Source organism: Pseudochaenichthys georgianus, chromosome 8, assembly GCF_902827115.2.
Source record: "Pseudochaenichthys georgianus chromosome 8, fPseGeo1.2, whole genome shotgun sequence".
Classification (NCBI taxonomy): Eukaryota; Metazoa; Chordata; class Actinopteri; order Perciformes; family Channichthyidae; genus Pseudochaenichthys; species Pseudochaenichthys georgianus.
The window spans coordinates 34,163,629-34,177,545 of NC_047510.2; the positions used below are offsets into that span (position 1 = coordinate 34,163,629).

General features: G+C 41.7%; 1 protein-coding gene across 1 annotated transcript; it reads right to left on the reverse strand.

Moving 5' to 3' along the window:
• Positions 1 to 1,706: 1,706 nt before the first annotated feature.
• On the reverse strand, positions 1,707 to 13,878 carry znf653 (zinc finger protein 653). The gene is made up of 10 exons (XM_034089853.2): positions 13,494 to 13,878; positions 12,822 to 12,862; positions 12,103 to 12,420; positions 10,205 to 10,659; positions 8,839 to 9,043; positions 6,523 to 6,607; positions 6,028 to 6,145; positions 4,409 to 4,523; positions 4,230 to 4,329; positions 1,707 to 3,049 (listed from the first exon to the last, which is right to left on the reverse strand). Exons 1-10 carry the CDS (start codon positions 13,790 to 13,792, stop codon positions 2,872 to 2,874), a joined length of 1,914 nt encoding a protein of 637 aa, XP_033945744.1. The 5' UTR covers positions 13,793 to 13,878; the 3' UTR covers positions 1,707 to 2,871.
• Positions 13,879 to 13,917: the final 39 nt, after the last annotated feature.

Here is a 13,917-nt window from a genome sequence, read left to right on the forward strand (position 1 = left end):
CAATTAAGCACATTTTAATAATTTAAAGGGCCCATGTCATGCTTCTCCGGTTCTGACCCGTCCCCTTGTTGTCATGAAGGTTGTTCTGCATGTGAACGAGTCAAACCCTCAAAGTGCACCCTGTAGCGAGTAAAGCTCTAACACAGAGAAGACCTGTCTGCTGCCCCAGAACGCCTCGTTGGACATTTCTCTTTCTCCATTGTTTGCTTCCTGGTTCTGTGACGTGTGAAAACCCAGATCAACAACAGATGACCGGATTGGCCCAAATGGACCAATCCACGGATCCCCTCACTCACCAGGACCCCTTGGCTAACTAGCAGGGAGTCCCATTGACTTGCATGGAGCTCCCTGAACGCTGGAGATAGACGAGTTGGGATGGCGGAGAAACGCTCTCCACAGACCCGTTCTCACAGCGTTACAAACCTTTCTCTTTCTCGATATCAAGCCACACTTATTGTTTTTACTTCGGCTGTGAGTGTGTGTGTGCTCAGGGTGAGTTTAGCTTGTTGTCGCTGTATCGCCGACCTGGAAACCTGTCCGCTCCTCGCAGCAGCGAGCCTCTCAACGTCCCGACCAATCAGAGCACACTGGGCTCACAGGGAGGGGGGGGGGGGGGCAGGAGAGAGTGGATACTATACAGAGATGCTGAGAAACCAATGTGGTTTTGGAAAATTGCACCATGTAAATCTATTCTAGTCGACCTCAACAATGGACTTATGATCAGTAGAAATGGCCATGACGTGGGACCTTTGAAGTGTTCATCAATGTGCATTGTCCCTGTTAAAATAAACGATTAAATGAAATGAAAATGTAATTTCTCCCCTCGGCTGTCAGGTGTCTCCAGCTCTGGGGTTTTCTACATGAGTGCTCCTCAGACTTTGGCCTCACATTTCAAACATTGTGCAGTCTGACATTTTCCTTTATCTGAACATCATAATCATTTTAATTTGATTTACAGCAGAAGAATACTGACGATTAGTCACTGCTTTTAAAAGGAGACATGACAGTTTTGAGAAGAATAGCTTGGGAAAGGGGAATTAATAAATAGAAATGCATCCTCACATATTAAAATGTCTATTTGAAATGCCTTTTATATTAATAAATATATCTTTCTTAGTCCTGACTCATGTTTGTTCTCTTCTGGCGTTACATGCAACTTGTTCCCCCATGCTAAAGTCATGTCACTTGTGATTTTCATGCCTTTTCTGAGTATTTATGCACACCCGCACTTGGCACACACAAACACCCACCCTTGAAAGCATAATGCAAGAGGCGACAACACGCTGCATATTATTAACCATGTGTCCAAGAAATGTGTTCCAAAGAAATACGTCACGAATGGGTCATATTGGCATATTTTAGTGATTCATCAGTTAACAAAAAGTGCTTTGGAAACTAAAGTACAGGCAGGACAAAAGAGGACTGAGGTGAGTTTTCCTGAGGAACTGTCAATGGGACAATGAAAACAGATTGAGAGGGACAATGTAAGGCAAAGTATTTGCCTTTAGCTCACAAAACAACATTTTTGACCAAAATGGAAGATCCTACACATGTCAGTACGAGTAGCGTAGTGCAACACTCAAACCTCAATAATTTAATTTCACAGCCTTAATTTCAAGAATATTAAAACAAATAATCAATTCAACTGAAATATTATCAATAATCTTTTTTGGAGGTATTAATCTTCAAATCAGAGCACTTTCAAAAATATTTCGAATTTTTTATTAATAAATATAAAATGGTATCCAAATCCCAACTCAAGACTCTTTGTCATTTTTCAAAACAATGGTCTGTAGGCCTATATTTAGTTCAGAGGTAAAAGAAAGGATGATTCCCACTTCTAGCCATCAACAGCAAATTAAACCGGCGGAAATTATTGCCGTCACTGAAAGATTTGATCAGATATAGCTAGCTAGCTAATCAGGCTAACGTTAGCTACATAAGCTAGATAAAGAAACACCATCTTCAATCGACTATTTCATGTTTTAAACTGACTCGTTATGAAAATAAGAAACCAGTTAAAGTATAATATTTAGCAATATTACATAGAAAATAAAGAAACAGCATTTTTCTATTCTTAAGTCCTAGTATTTTAATTATTGTTGAACATTGATTATTAAGCGTTAGCTGCTAAGCTAACAAGCAAAACAGTGGTTGGATTTATGATGATTAAAATATTTCTTAAATGTTACTTTGACCATTGAAATAAAAGGCTTTTAGGATGAGAAGTAGCCAATGTATTTAGTTAACAAAACTCTTTCAGGCATAACAAGTTAGCTTCCAAGAAGAACCAGGGTCAAGGAGCTAACGTTAGCCTAGCTACAGTAGCATCCTGGACTGACTCCCACACAGTGGGGAAATACTGCACTGTGGATGTGCTAGCTGTGAACAGGCTCTTTTTTTTTTTAACAACAACTTACAATAATAGTAGATACAGCTGCTATTTGAAGTAACAATGGATTACTATTTCAGGTAGTAAGCTAGTTAGCCGACCATGCTAAAGTTGGAAGCTGATGTCTGAGCCCTCAAACACTCTGTATCAGCCATTTATTACATTTGTACTCTTGATATTTGTCTTGTAATAGTTTATAAAATGATTTTAAAAGTATGATTGAGCTGTTAATGTACGAAACATGTTCAGAACCCCTGTTTTGGCCCTATAGGCCTACTCTGAATTAGCTTGTGTCCTGCACAGCTGTTAGGCCCACTTTATCCACTTGTTGTGTGTTTTACAGTGGACACTCATATTATCCTGAACATGAGAGGCCAGACGAACACGGCAAAGCAAAGTCTCTTTCCTGAAAGTCTGCCTTTGGTTTTTGACGGCCGTTCTGTACATTTTTAAGTCCCATCATCAGGTTTCTGAACACTTCACGTTGCCAGTTTGTCCGGGTGGCTCTTTAGTTTGTGAAATTTGACACTGTCCAGTTTCTCGAACCTCTTCTCGCAGAACTCGCAGGTGAAGTTGTAGTGAGCCTCTGAAGTGTGCTTCTTCATGTGCCAGTTCAGAGACGCTCGCTGACGACACTGGTACCCACAGATTTCGCATCTAACGTATGACGTGGGTGAGAAGACAAGAAGGAACAGGTAAGAAAGAAGAAAAGTGATTGGATGATCCTGGTAGTGTCACAAACGTGTCTTTCATTCAAACCTGCTCACTGCAGAACTGGATTAAAATAAGATCTGTTTTCTTCAGAGGCAAATAGAGCCATTGTCGGTAAGAAGACGAGACATATATTACATGATACATACACGTACAGTATAATGAGTCACAGCTTAGATTGAAATGATAGGATGTTTGCATGGTATACAAATATCCACCTGTCTATTGAATCCAGTGGGGAAAGAGGCAGCCAGTAGTTACAATAAACGAAAACCTTTCTTATAGCATGGTGACTCCTGTCTAGATAGATTTTGATTTTAAGATTTTTGATTTAGATTTTGAGTTTAAAATTAATAACATAATTATTTCTCTTGTTTGCAAGCAGCCACGCTCTGAACCATGCATGACTTTAAGCCTTCATGTAATTTAAACCAGTGAGTTATATATTTCCCGGTACAGCCGCCACGAATAGGGAAATTAGCTTTCGAGAGCAAAACCAGTTTCTGTACCAGACTGTAACTCTTTACTTCTGCATTGAAATGTGGCATTTGATTATGGGGGTTAGGGGGAGTGGTTCACTTTGGAGCCAGTCTCAAGTGGATATTTGAGGAAAAGTACCGTACTTTTCGGACTATAAAGCGCACCTGCATATGAGCCGCAGCAGCTAAATTGTCCGTCTGTCTTGCTCTCGTTCTGTCTCTCGGTTCCACTTTCACTTTGGCGAGCTACCAGTCTCACTCTTTTCCGGCCTCCAGCTTTTCCTGCTGGAGCCCGCCGCTTAGAGGTGGCGGGCGCGGACCGGTCCTAGAGCCCGTAGCGTTAAAGGTGGTTAATTTTACCTGTAAAATCCATAGATGTAGGAGGTTCCCTAGTGGCCGTTAGCTGCACAAAACAAATGGGGAAAAAAGTCGCGGCTTATAGTCCGGAAAGTACGGTAATTTTATATTCCTTAGTTTGATTTATTTTGCATTTCAGCTTTCAGTTTTTTTTTTATTGGTTTAAATTACGAAAGTTATTTTGGAAGTTCTGAATCTTTTTTTTGAGTTATTACGTTGGTTCTTACTTTTGGATTTTAACCAACAATGGCCCTAAAACGCAGTCCAAATGTCCAGCTGTAGTGACTTACTGTAGCGGTGTTTCTCCTGTGTGAGTCCTCCTGTGGACCTCCAGGTGATTCTTACGCTTAAACGATTTCCCGCACGTCTCGCAGATGAAATCTCTGACTCCTGTAGGAACATTCAGTTACATGTTAACGGTTTATGGAGTTGATTTTCTTACATGACAAGGGTTTCTCTGTGAATGTACCTGAGTGGATAATCATGTGTCGATGCAGGTGATTCGACAGGTAAAACTTTTTCCCGCAGCCTGGATGAGGACAGACCTTGGTCCTCCCTTTCCTGTGGACTAGGTTCACGTGATTCTACAGACAAAAAGGGAAGTGGACCAAATAGATGGTTATTTTAACACTAGAACCGCCAGAGATTTTTTATACCTAAAACCGCTACCGGGGTCAAATTGACCCGGCATTAGAATGCATTGATTTTCAAGGTAAAAGTATTGCTTTAAAAAGAAAAATGATCCTGTGGTATTGGTATTTTGAGAAGCAATTTTGTTAAATTGTTTCGTTTATTAACGCTACAACATAGCGTTTCGTGAGGCGGTTGTCGTTGTTGGGTGAAAAGCAAACAGCGGAGCGCAGTGCCAGCAGTCTCCAGTGAGCGCGCTGCTTCACTACAGACTGTCGCTATCAATATATCTATCTATCTCTAAATCTATAAGGAACCGCAGTAGACAAAAGGCGTTGCTATAGCAACACGTCATGTTTGTTTACACGCAAAATCAATAGCGCGAAAAGGGGTGGGGTCAATATGACCCGCTTGGCGGAAATAGGTATAAATGGCAATTTTTTGGGCGATTTCTTCAATCTGACTTCATATTGACAATTTTTAACAACATAGGGTGCTACAAAACACGCTTTCAGGAAAAGTCACGGACTGGGAGACTGTAATATGTTATTGAAAAAAAGTTACATACATTAAAAAACAGCTCTGGGTAAAATTGACCCGATTGGTGGTTCTAGTGTTAAAAAGCCCAAACAACTGAAATGTATTGAAATGTGATTATTTTATTTTTTTCAATTAAACTCTTTATTTTTCATTCGACAAATATATAACACACACAACTACATAGAGTGCCACAGTGACGCGTCCTAAAACCCGGAAGTAAACTCCTTCCGGTTCCTTCGACAAAAAAGCAATGCAATTTCTCCATAGGATTTAGGAAAACATCTGGAAATAAGGTCTGTGGTTGAAACACATTTAAGAGACGGATCACCTTTTGTTCAGCCGGATAATCTCCACATGTCTATCCTACTTTTATAATTTTCTAATCGTAAATCTAATCGCCAGAAGCAAAATGCTAACGTTATGCTATAAACGAACTACAGCAGGGTCGCTGCTTCAACGTCACGCCAACTTAAGATCCATATTCAAACATACAGATTCTAGATGGTACAAGTTGAAGCCTTTGTTTGAACAGTCTGCAGGAGGCAGGGACTTGCTTTCAAGCAGAACAGGGCACAGAAATTTAGAGGAGTGTTTACGTGTTCGGTGTAATGACGTAATATGGACTGGACAACTTCTGTAGTCCTATTCAGCCACATGTTAACAACCATCAGTCTTTCCATAGTAAATATTTCTTCAACAATGTCTAGCCATTGACCCAGTCACTTTTTAACCAGTTCCGTGTGATGGCCTTTTTACCCGCTAGTATCAAGAGTCCTCCTTTCCAATTATACTATCCTGAATCAAGCCCAGGTACATAACCCTGGGCTCACAGGGAATCTTAAAGCTCAATACTTCTCCCAGCGTCTGAATATCCCTGACCCAAAATTCCTGTACCTTCACAGTGATTTGTATTGTTACCTGAAAGCTGCTGATAGCTACGTAGACTTGACTGCAGCCTTCGTACGGACAGTGGAACATCTTCAGCATCCCGTCCGCCTCGATGACCGGGCCTCGCCTGTTTCTCTTTGACCTGACGCTGTGAGAACAGACACACTGCAGACTTAATTCACAAAACCAGCAAACACTGAAGTGCAGGGGAGTTTAAGTGACTGTTATTTTGTATATATTGATTGTTGTGCTTTTATTTACGTCTTAATATGCGCATAAGTATAAATGTGTCTGTTGATTGTGTATATATATATATATATATATATATATATATATAGGATATACAGATTAAAATACATATTTTATATATATTTGTTTTTGTATTCGGGATTGTGGGAAACGGTTTTTCGATCTCCGTCTGTACACACAAACTGAAAGTTGACTTTGAGTTGTTATCCTTTCTGCTTGTCTTCTAAAATTCAAATTAGCGCTGGTTTCACCATGTAAAGCATGTGGAGCACTGACCTGCTCAGACTCCGCTGCAGAGCTCGGTCACCGCTCAGATCCAGAGAGTCCTCAGCGGGCTGCAGCAGCTGTTTGTTACTCAAACCTGCACAGAGACATTTTATAAACCGATTATACAAACAGAACTGGCTTGGATTCCTTCCTTTGGTTCCATAAGACCCTTCGACTGCTTTTTAACAGACCTTTCTAAAACGTTTTTATTGCATTAGTTTTACTCACAGTTGAGATTACTTGTTTAGATTTCTTCTTTACATTCATAATGTATCTTTTACTTATTAATCGAAAGGCAAAACATAAATAAATCCACTTCTGATAAAACATTTTCTTTTGTCTGGCAATAATCGATAATTTAGAAACAAATTTTTGCAATAAAAATATATATTTTCTTCCAATCAATTATTTTCCCTTAGAAATTGTCAGTAAAACAACGGGATCTCCCTCATAGGACACATGTAGGACACAATATGTATTATAATTGTATCTACCTTTTGAGTTTACAGGGTAAACATGTTACATTACAATATGACAGCATGCTATAAATAAAGCATTTAAGGTGCCGTTTACACGGGAACGAAACGGGTTGTATCTGCTACTTTTCTCTTTCGTATAGCCCGTCCGTTCACACGAGGCCGTAACGGAAACGCGGAAACGGACCCCGCAAACCATAACCAGTCCCAAGGTGGATAGATCTGCGGACGGAACGCTCTGGGGGGCCAAACGGCTCCGTGTGTACGTCCTATACGATCATTTCCTGATAACAATGAAGACATAGCCCCGCCTCTCCCCACCGCTGCTGCTCACTGCTGTAGCATGGTCAGTAGCTACTGACCATGCTACAGATGTTAGTGCAAAATCTACAGCTGCTCTAGCACACCCATCAGCAACAAGTGGACATGGAGAACTACATGTTGCTAAATCCACCGAGGAGACTAAACAGAAGGGCAACCATGGCAACCATGCTCAGGTCTTCTTCGCTGCTTTTGGTGTATTTTGTGGCGGAGGTACAGCGCCACGTACAGGCCGGGCATATGTACTACAGCGTCTCCAGCGGGTCGAGCGGTCTCGTGTGAAGGGACACGTTTATTGAGCCGTATCCGTGTAAGACTTTTTTGATATCGAATTCGGCTCGTTTGCGTTCCCGTGTAAATGGGGCCTAACTATCTTTGACAGTGGAGCAGCTTTGCATAATGAAAATATAACCTGCATCAAAGCCCTCTTTTAATGGTTTTCTACCCCATTTTATAATACTCCATATAGTAAATATGCATAGAGGATGTTAGTGAGGATGTGCTGCTGCAGGAAGAGCTTGACAGGATGTACACAGAAATACAAAATGTTGCAGAAAAAGATGCAAAACTGTTTTTATTCCCAGCAGCTCACACACAACACTGCGCAGTCATACAGACACATGCACGCTCTGTATACTTGGTATACGTCTTATCAATCTTAGATTACAATGATAAGATGTTTGCATGGAGTATAACAAAAACACCTGTCTATTCAACACTGTGGAGGAAGTGGGAGCCAGGAGTTTAAATAAAAGATATAGGAGTTGGGGAGTGAGCACTGGGTTTACTTAACAAGGAATTTGCATTTAAAAAGCTATGTTTCAGACTCAAGATTCAAGGCTTTTATTGTCATTCGTACATAAACTACATTGTAGATATGTCAGTGAAACACGTAGGGCACAGGCTCCTCTGATACCTCATTCACACCAACGGTGTTTCAGGGCCGGTTCGGAGCTGGAGCTTGAAAAGCACCGGGTTTTCCTGTTCACACCGGTTCGTTTCAAGCACCGAAAAATACTCCGGCTAGAGCAAAAGCACCGCATACGTCACGCTTGCGTCGAGGCGGGGGCAGAGACAGATCAACTCCTGAACAACAACAACAAGCCGGCGTTTTATCCAGTTTGTACACAATGATGGAGAAACGTAACAAGCAGCAGTGGTCCACTGAAGAGACCAGCTACCTGCTGGGAATCTGGTCTTCCGAAGAGGTACAGAGGAGGCTGGAGCTGGAGCCGGAGCTAAACCGAAGAACCGGTTCTGAACCTGAAAAGCTCTAGCACGGAGCTTGAACCGGAGTTGCGTTGGTGTGAATGAGGTATAACAGTGCTTATTTGGCCCCCTGCAAGCGGTGGCCTTTCGGTACTCGCTGAACTACAGTCACACACGAAGGTAGTGCGTTTAAACGGAGGGAAAGAAGAACCTTGAATACGAGTCGAGTTACTTTCGACATCTGCCGATAAGAGCAGTTGGATTCAGTCGTTGCGTTCACATTTTTAAAGTGTCAGTGTTAGTTCTGAAAGCAGCGCACCTGTCATGGAGTCTTCCTCCTCCTCCTCTTCCTCCTCCTCTTCCTCCTCCTCTGCTCTGAGATTTGAGTCAGACGAGCACACCTGGTTGTAGCTGACCCCCCCGATGACGGTGCAGGTGACCTCCTCCACGCTTCCTCCGCCCATATTCAGCTGTATGCCCTCTGAAGCCAGGGCCTCGTAGCTGGGGCCGGTGATGATGATTAACTGGAGATGGGAACAAACAAAGATATAGAACAATGTTCAGGTGTATATCAGTCTGTAGTGTCTCTACTTTAAAGAGTCCTCTCCTGCTGATGTTCAGGTGTATATCAGTATGTAGTGTCTCTACTTTAAAGAGTCCTCTCCTGCTGATGTTCAGGTGTATATCAGTATGTAGTGTCTCTACTTTAAAGAGTCCTCTCCTGCTGATGTTCAGGTGTATATCAGTATGTAGTGTCTCTACTTTAAAGAGTCCTCTCCTGCTGATGTTCAGGTGTATATCAGTATGTAGTGTCTCTACTTTAAAGAGTCCTCTCCTGCTGATGTTCAGGTGTATATCAGTATGTAGTGTCTCTACTTTAAAGAGTCCTCTCCTGCTGATGTTCAGGTGTATATCAGTGTGTAGTGTCTCTACTTTAAAGAGTCCTCTCCTGCTGATGATCAGGTGTATATCAGTATGTAGTGTCTCTACTTTAAAGAGTCCTCTCCTGCTGATGTTCAGGTGTATATCAGTATGTAGTGTCTCTACTTTAAAGAGTCCTCTCCTGCTGATGTTCAGGTGTATATCAGTATCTAGTGTCTCTACTTTAAAGAGTCCTCTCCTGCTGATGTTCAGGTGTATATCAGTATGTAGTGTCTCTACTTTAAAGAGTCCTCCTGCTGATGTTCAGGTGTATATCAGTATGTAGTGTCTCTACTTTAAAGAGCCCTCTCCTGCTGATGTTCAGGTGTATATCAGTATGTATTGTCTCTACTTTAAAGAGTCCTCCTGCTGATGTTCAGGTGTATATCAGTATGTAGTGTCTCTACTTTAAAGAGCCCTCTCCTGCTGCAGCACCTCTTTTCACCCTCCGTCTGAAACCAGAGCCCAGTCTGCTCTGATTGGTTAGCTGGCCGGCTCTGTTGTGATTGGTCAACCACTTAGAGATGTCCCGCCCCTCAGCCTATCACGTACAATGTGTTGGAGCGCTAGCCAATAGCAGAGCGAGTGTTATATAGTGATGTCAGTATGTTATGGAAGAGTCCAAAGGAGGCGTATCAGGCAAGGGAACACAGGGAATTAAAGCCTTTGCAAACTATTCCATGCACAATAACCGATATAAGAAACTACAGGAAAGGGCATAATAGAGCTCTTTAAACATTTCTTCACAGTTCTCGTTCACCAACCTGCGGTCCTCCCAAAGTGTCCGTCTGGTCGGGGATCTCACAGCTGCTCACCACCGTCTGCAGGGAGTGAGGGTCGAACATCTCGCTCTGCTCCGGGATGTTCGACGGGACAGAAAGCTCCGATCCAACTGAACCGCTCGGAGACAGCAACGAGTCTTCTCTCGTCTTTTCCAGTTTATCCATTAAAGACTGCGTCACTTCTACACACTCGTATCCGTGAGGCACCGTCCTAATCTCTTCTTCTTCTCCGTCTTGCCTCAGATCCTCGGCCTCCTCGTCCGATGGGAACTCTTCGGCAGGGGAGCCTGGATGTTGCTCCATCTCCCACACAGGCTGTCCTGTTAGTGGAACATCCCCACGGCAGGCCTCTTCTCTGGGCTGCTGGTCTACAGAGGCGGCCTCTTCTATCGGGCTCATGGGTGTCTGTTGTCCTTCAGAAACATTTTCTCTCACATCTACAGAAAAACAGATGCATAATAAAACGTGTTCAGCATTTCCCGGCTGCTCCAAGGTCCAAGGCTGTTATTGCCATGTGGGCATAGCTACAGTGTAGTTGTGACAATGCAAATCTTAGGTCACAGGCTCCTCCAACAGAGCAACACAATAACACAGATAATAGTGCAAGTAAATAAAATAGAATATAGTAGGAATAGTCTATATACAAGTAATTGGAATATTGATGTAGGGGTGGGCGATATGACGATATATATCGCCGTGACGATATTAGGTCTCCACGATATGCTTTTTCAGAGATATCGTATCTATCGTGATAAAAAAACTATAAAAAAATAAACGTTTCCCTTCCGTTATGCTAAAGTCTTTTATTGCACTTCAAGTCTAAAGTTTACATTTTAATTGTTTGGCACTGACTTTTCCTCATTGATGTTTTATGTTTTACTTAGTTATGTTTTACCCTCCTTTTCATGTTTATTGATGTTCACTGCTCGTGCTACCTCAGAAAGTTCATGTTTATCCTGAGAAACTGTGCCTTGAAGCCATATCAAAATGTTGAATTGTTCATTCAGGGTTTCATTTCAGAAATAAAACCAGCTTGAAATGCTATTTTGGTCAGTTACTCCTTTTTGTTTGAGTTTCTGTTACCTTGTAGGTGCTTGTACTGTTGAGTAACTTGAAAAATAACCATAATAACCGACATGAAAAAATATCGTGATATATATCGTCTATCGTGATACTGCTTGAAAAATATCGTGATAATATATTTTTCAATATCGCCCCCCCCTATTGATGTATATAAGCTGCAAACAGATGTTATGGATATTCTTTCAAAAGTTCAGGTGTTTAACAGTCTGCTAAAGTATTGATGAAAATATAAATTCTCACGATATTAAGAAAAGGTTTAACAAAATAATAGAGTAGTACAGTGATGACGGCACGGGCTCCCTTGAGGAGAAGCCAGTGAGATTCCTCAGGTTCAAAATACCATTGACTTTGAGGGAACCAAAAGTGCTCAAATGCTAACTCATTTCCTGGTTGACGATTTTGAGCTACTTGTACTTTACCTGATTATTTTTCTTACTTCGTTTCCTTATACTCAAATATTGTACTTTTTACGCTTAAGTTATTTAAGTTATCACAAAATATAACCCATCCCAGTCATGAAAATCTACTTAACGGTTGGTTGATTCAGATATTTTATAGAATGTTTTTCAAAATGTTTCTATTTTATTATTTCTGTATCACTTGCTTTCATATTTTATTTCCCTTTTTTTTTTTTAATATATAAATGTTATGCACCAACGATCCTTGTAAAAACATAGGAGGCGTGTGGCGCCTAACAAGTATCATGTGATGTAATGTAAAAAACGTCTTATTTCATATTGAATTACCCAAAACATGCTATATTGGATTTGAATCGTTATCGACTGAACATGCTTCACCTTTAAACTGTTTGCGAGCGTCTTTTCTTGTCTTCCTGCTCACAGCTTCTTTAGCCACCACGTCGTCTGTTTTTTTCGCCCTCTCTTCCTCCTCTTCCATCACTCCCTCCTCCTCAGGCTCAGAGTCACTGGCCTCCCTCGGTGGGGAGAACAGGTATTGCACAAAGGAGTGGTTGGAGTCGCACTGCCAGATAGCGGCGGTGGAGAAGTTGATCTGAGGCTCCAGGGCTCTGAGCTGGGGCTCGTGAGGGCAGGAGCGGCAGTGATCCTGGTACCAGCTGACCAGGCTCTGGAGGCTGCACACCCGGTCCTTCCTGCCTGGGAAACAACAACAAGTGATCATTGTTAATATTATTATTTTTTCCCACATATTTGTTTGCATTAAAAATAACTTGCATTATTTTCTTTTATATTTAATTTGTAACTAGCGCCTGTTTCGGATTTGTAAGCATACCTGTCTGTACCGACTACCCAGGGAGAGGTCAGTGAATGTTTGCCTAGGGCCCCCACAGACTCTAGAATCGGCACTGGGTATGGGTATGTGAGCAATAACGTGTAGATTTGAGTGGATTGTAAACTGAGGCGGGTGTGATTTGTATGTACATCTCCATGTATGTTATATATTTGTGGAATAAATCAAAAGTTATACAAAAAAAAATAATAACTTGCATGAAACGTAATTTGAAACGGATTCAAAATATCACCATCTGTCAACTTACCTTTTTTCTGTTTTATTGAGACTTCTGGAGCAATCTTCTTCCTGTAATGCAATGAGATGGACAGTGACTGGTCGGATTAAGCAGAGTTAGAGTTCTTCCTTATAAAGTTGATACACAACCATAATGGCAAACAATAATGACTTTGATTTGATCTATAGAAAAAAGACTTGCATGATCTGGTTGGGTCAAGCAGGATAACACATTATGAAGTTGAAGAATAAACAAAAACGCAAACAATATTAGGCTGACAGAAAATAAGGAAAAGTCACTAATATTACAGCAGACCATATTAATGAAGGCAAGGCAAGTTTATTTATGTAGCACTTTTCAACACAAGGCAATTCAAAGTGCTTTACAAAAATGAAAGATATCAAGAGCATAAAACACATTAGAAACATTAAAAAGCAAAGATAATAAAACATGAATAATACAGGGACATGAATAAAAGTTACAGTGCATGTGTGAATAGTTCAATTAAAAGCAGCGGCAAAATGAAAAGTCTTCAGCCTGGATTTAAAAGTAGTGAGAGTTGCAGCGGACCTGCAGGTGTCTGGTAGTTTGATCCAGATATTTGACCAAATTCTCACAATCCTCTACTAACCTTTTTATGAATGAAGGCATGCATGGTGTGGTTAAATAACATTAGCATATTTAAACAGCGTCTCTGCTCACCCGCAGTACTCCTGCTGGTACTTCTCTCCATAAGTGTTGTTGAGCAGGATCAGATACTCTGCCAGCCCAGCATCACTCAGGCTGGTTCTCCTCCTCACTTCGCTCCACAGCTTGTGCGACTCTCCCAGGTAAACCCGCCGGATATCGTACTTCTTCCGGGACTCCAGGCGCCTCTGAGCCCGGTCTGAGTCCGTGAGTCTGGGTCTTCCTCGGCATCGTCTCAAAACCTCGCTATCCTCATGATCCCCGGCCGGATCCGAGTCCAGAGCAACCTCCAACTCCACTGGATTACGCGCCATCTTGGCCACAGCAGATGAGCTGATGTTGTGATTCTACGGTGTCCCGGTTGTTGTCAGATTTAACCGGAAACCCTTACCATGAGAAAACCGGGGAGGCTGCTTTCTGTTTTTATGGCTCCAAACGG

What these genes read in the sequence shown, in the direction of transcription:
- znf653 (XM_034089853.2), bottom strand. Translation starts at nt 13,792, where the DNA reads ATGGCGCGTAATCCAGTGGAGTTGGAGGTTGCTCTGGACTCGGATCCG. An exon ending in CTGCAGCGGAGTCTGAGCAG is followed by an intron (nt 6,146 to 6,522) that starts GTCAGTGCTCCA and finishes CTGTTCTCACAG; the next exon opens with CGTCAGGTCAAAGAGAAACA. An exon ending in TAGCTATCAGCAGCTTTCAG is followed by an intron (nt 4,524 to 6,027) that starts GTAACAATACAA and finishes TTTTGTCTGTAG; the next exon opens with AATCACGTGAACCTAGTCCA.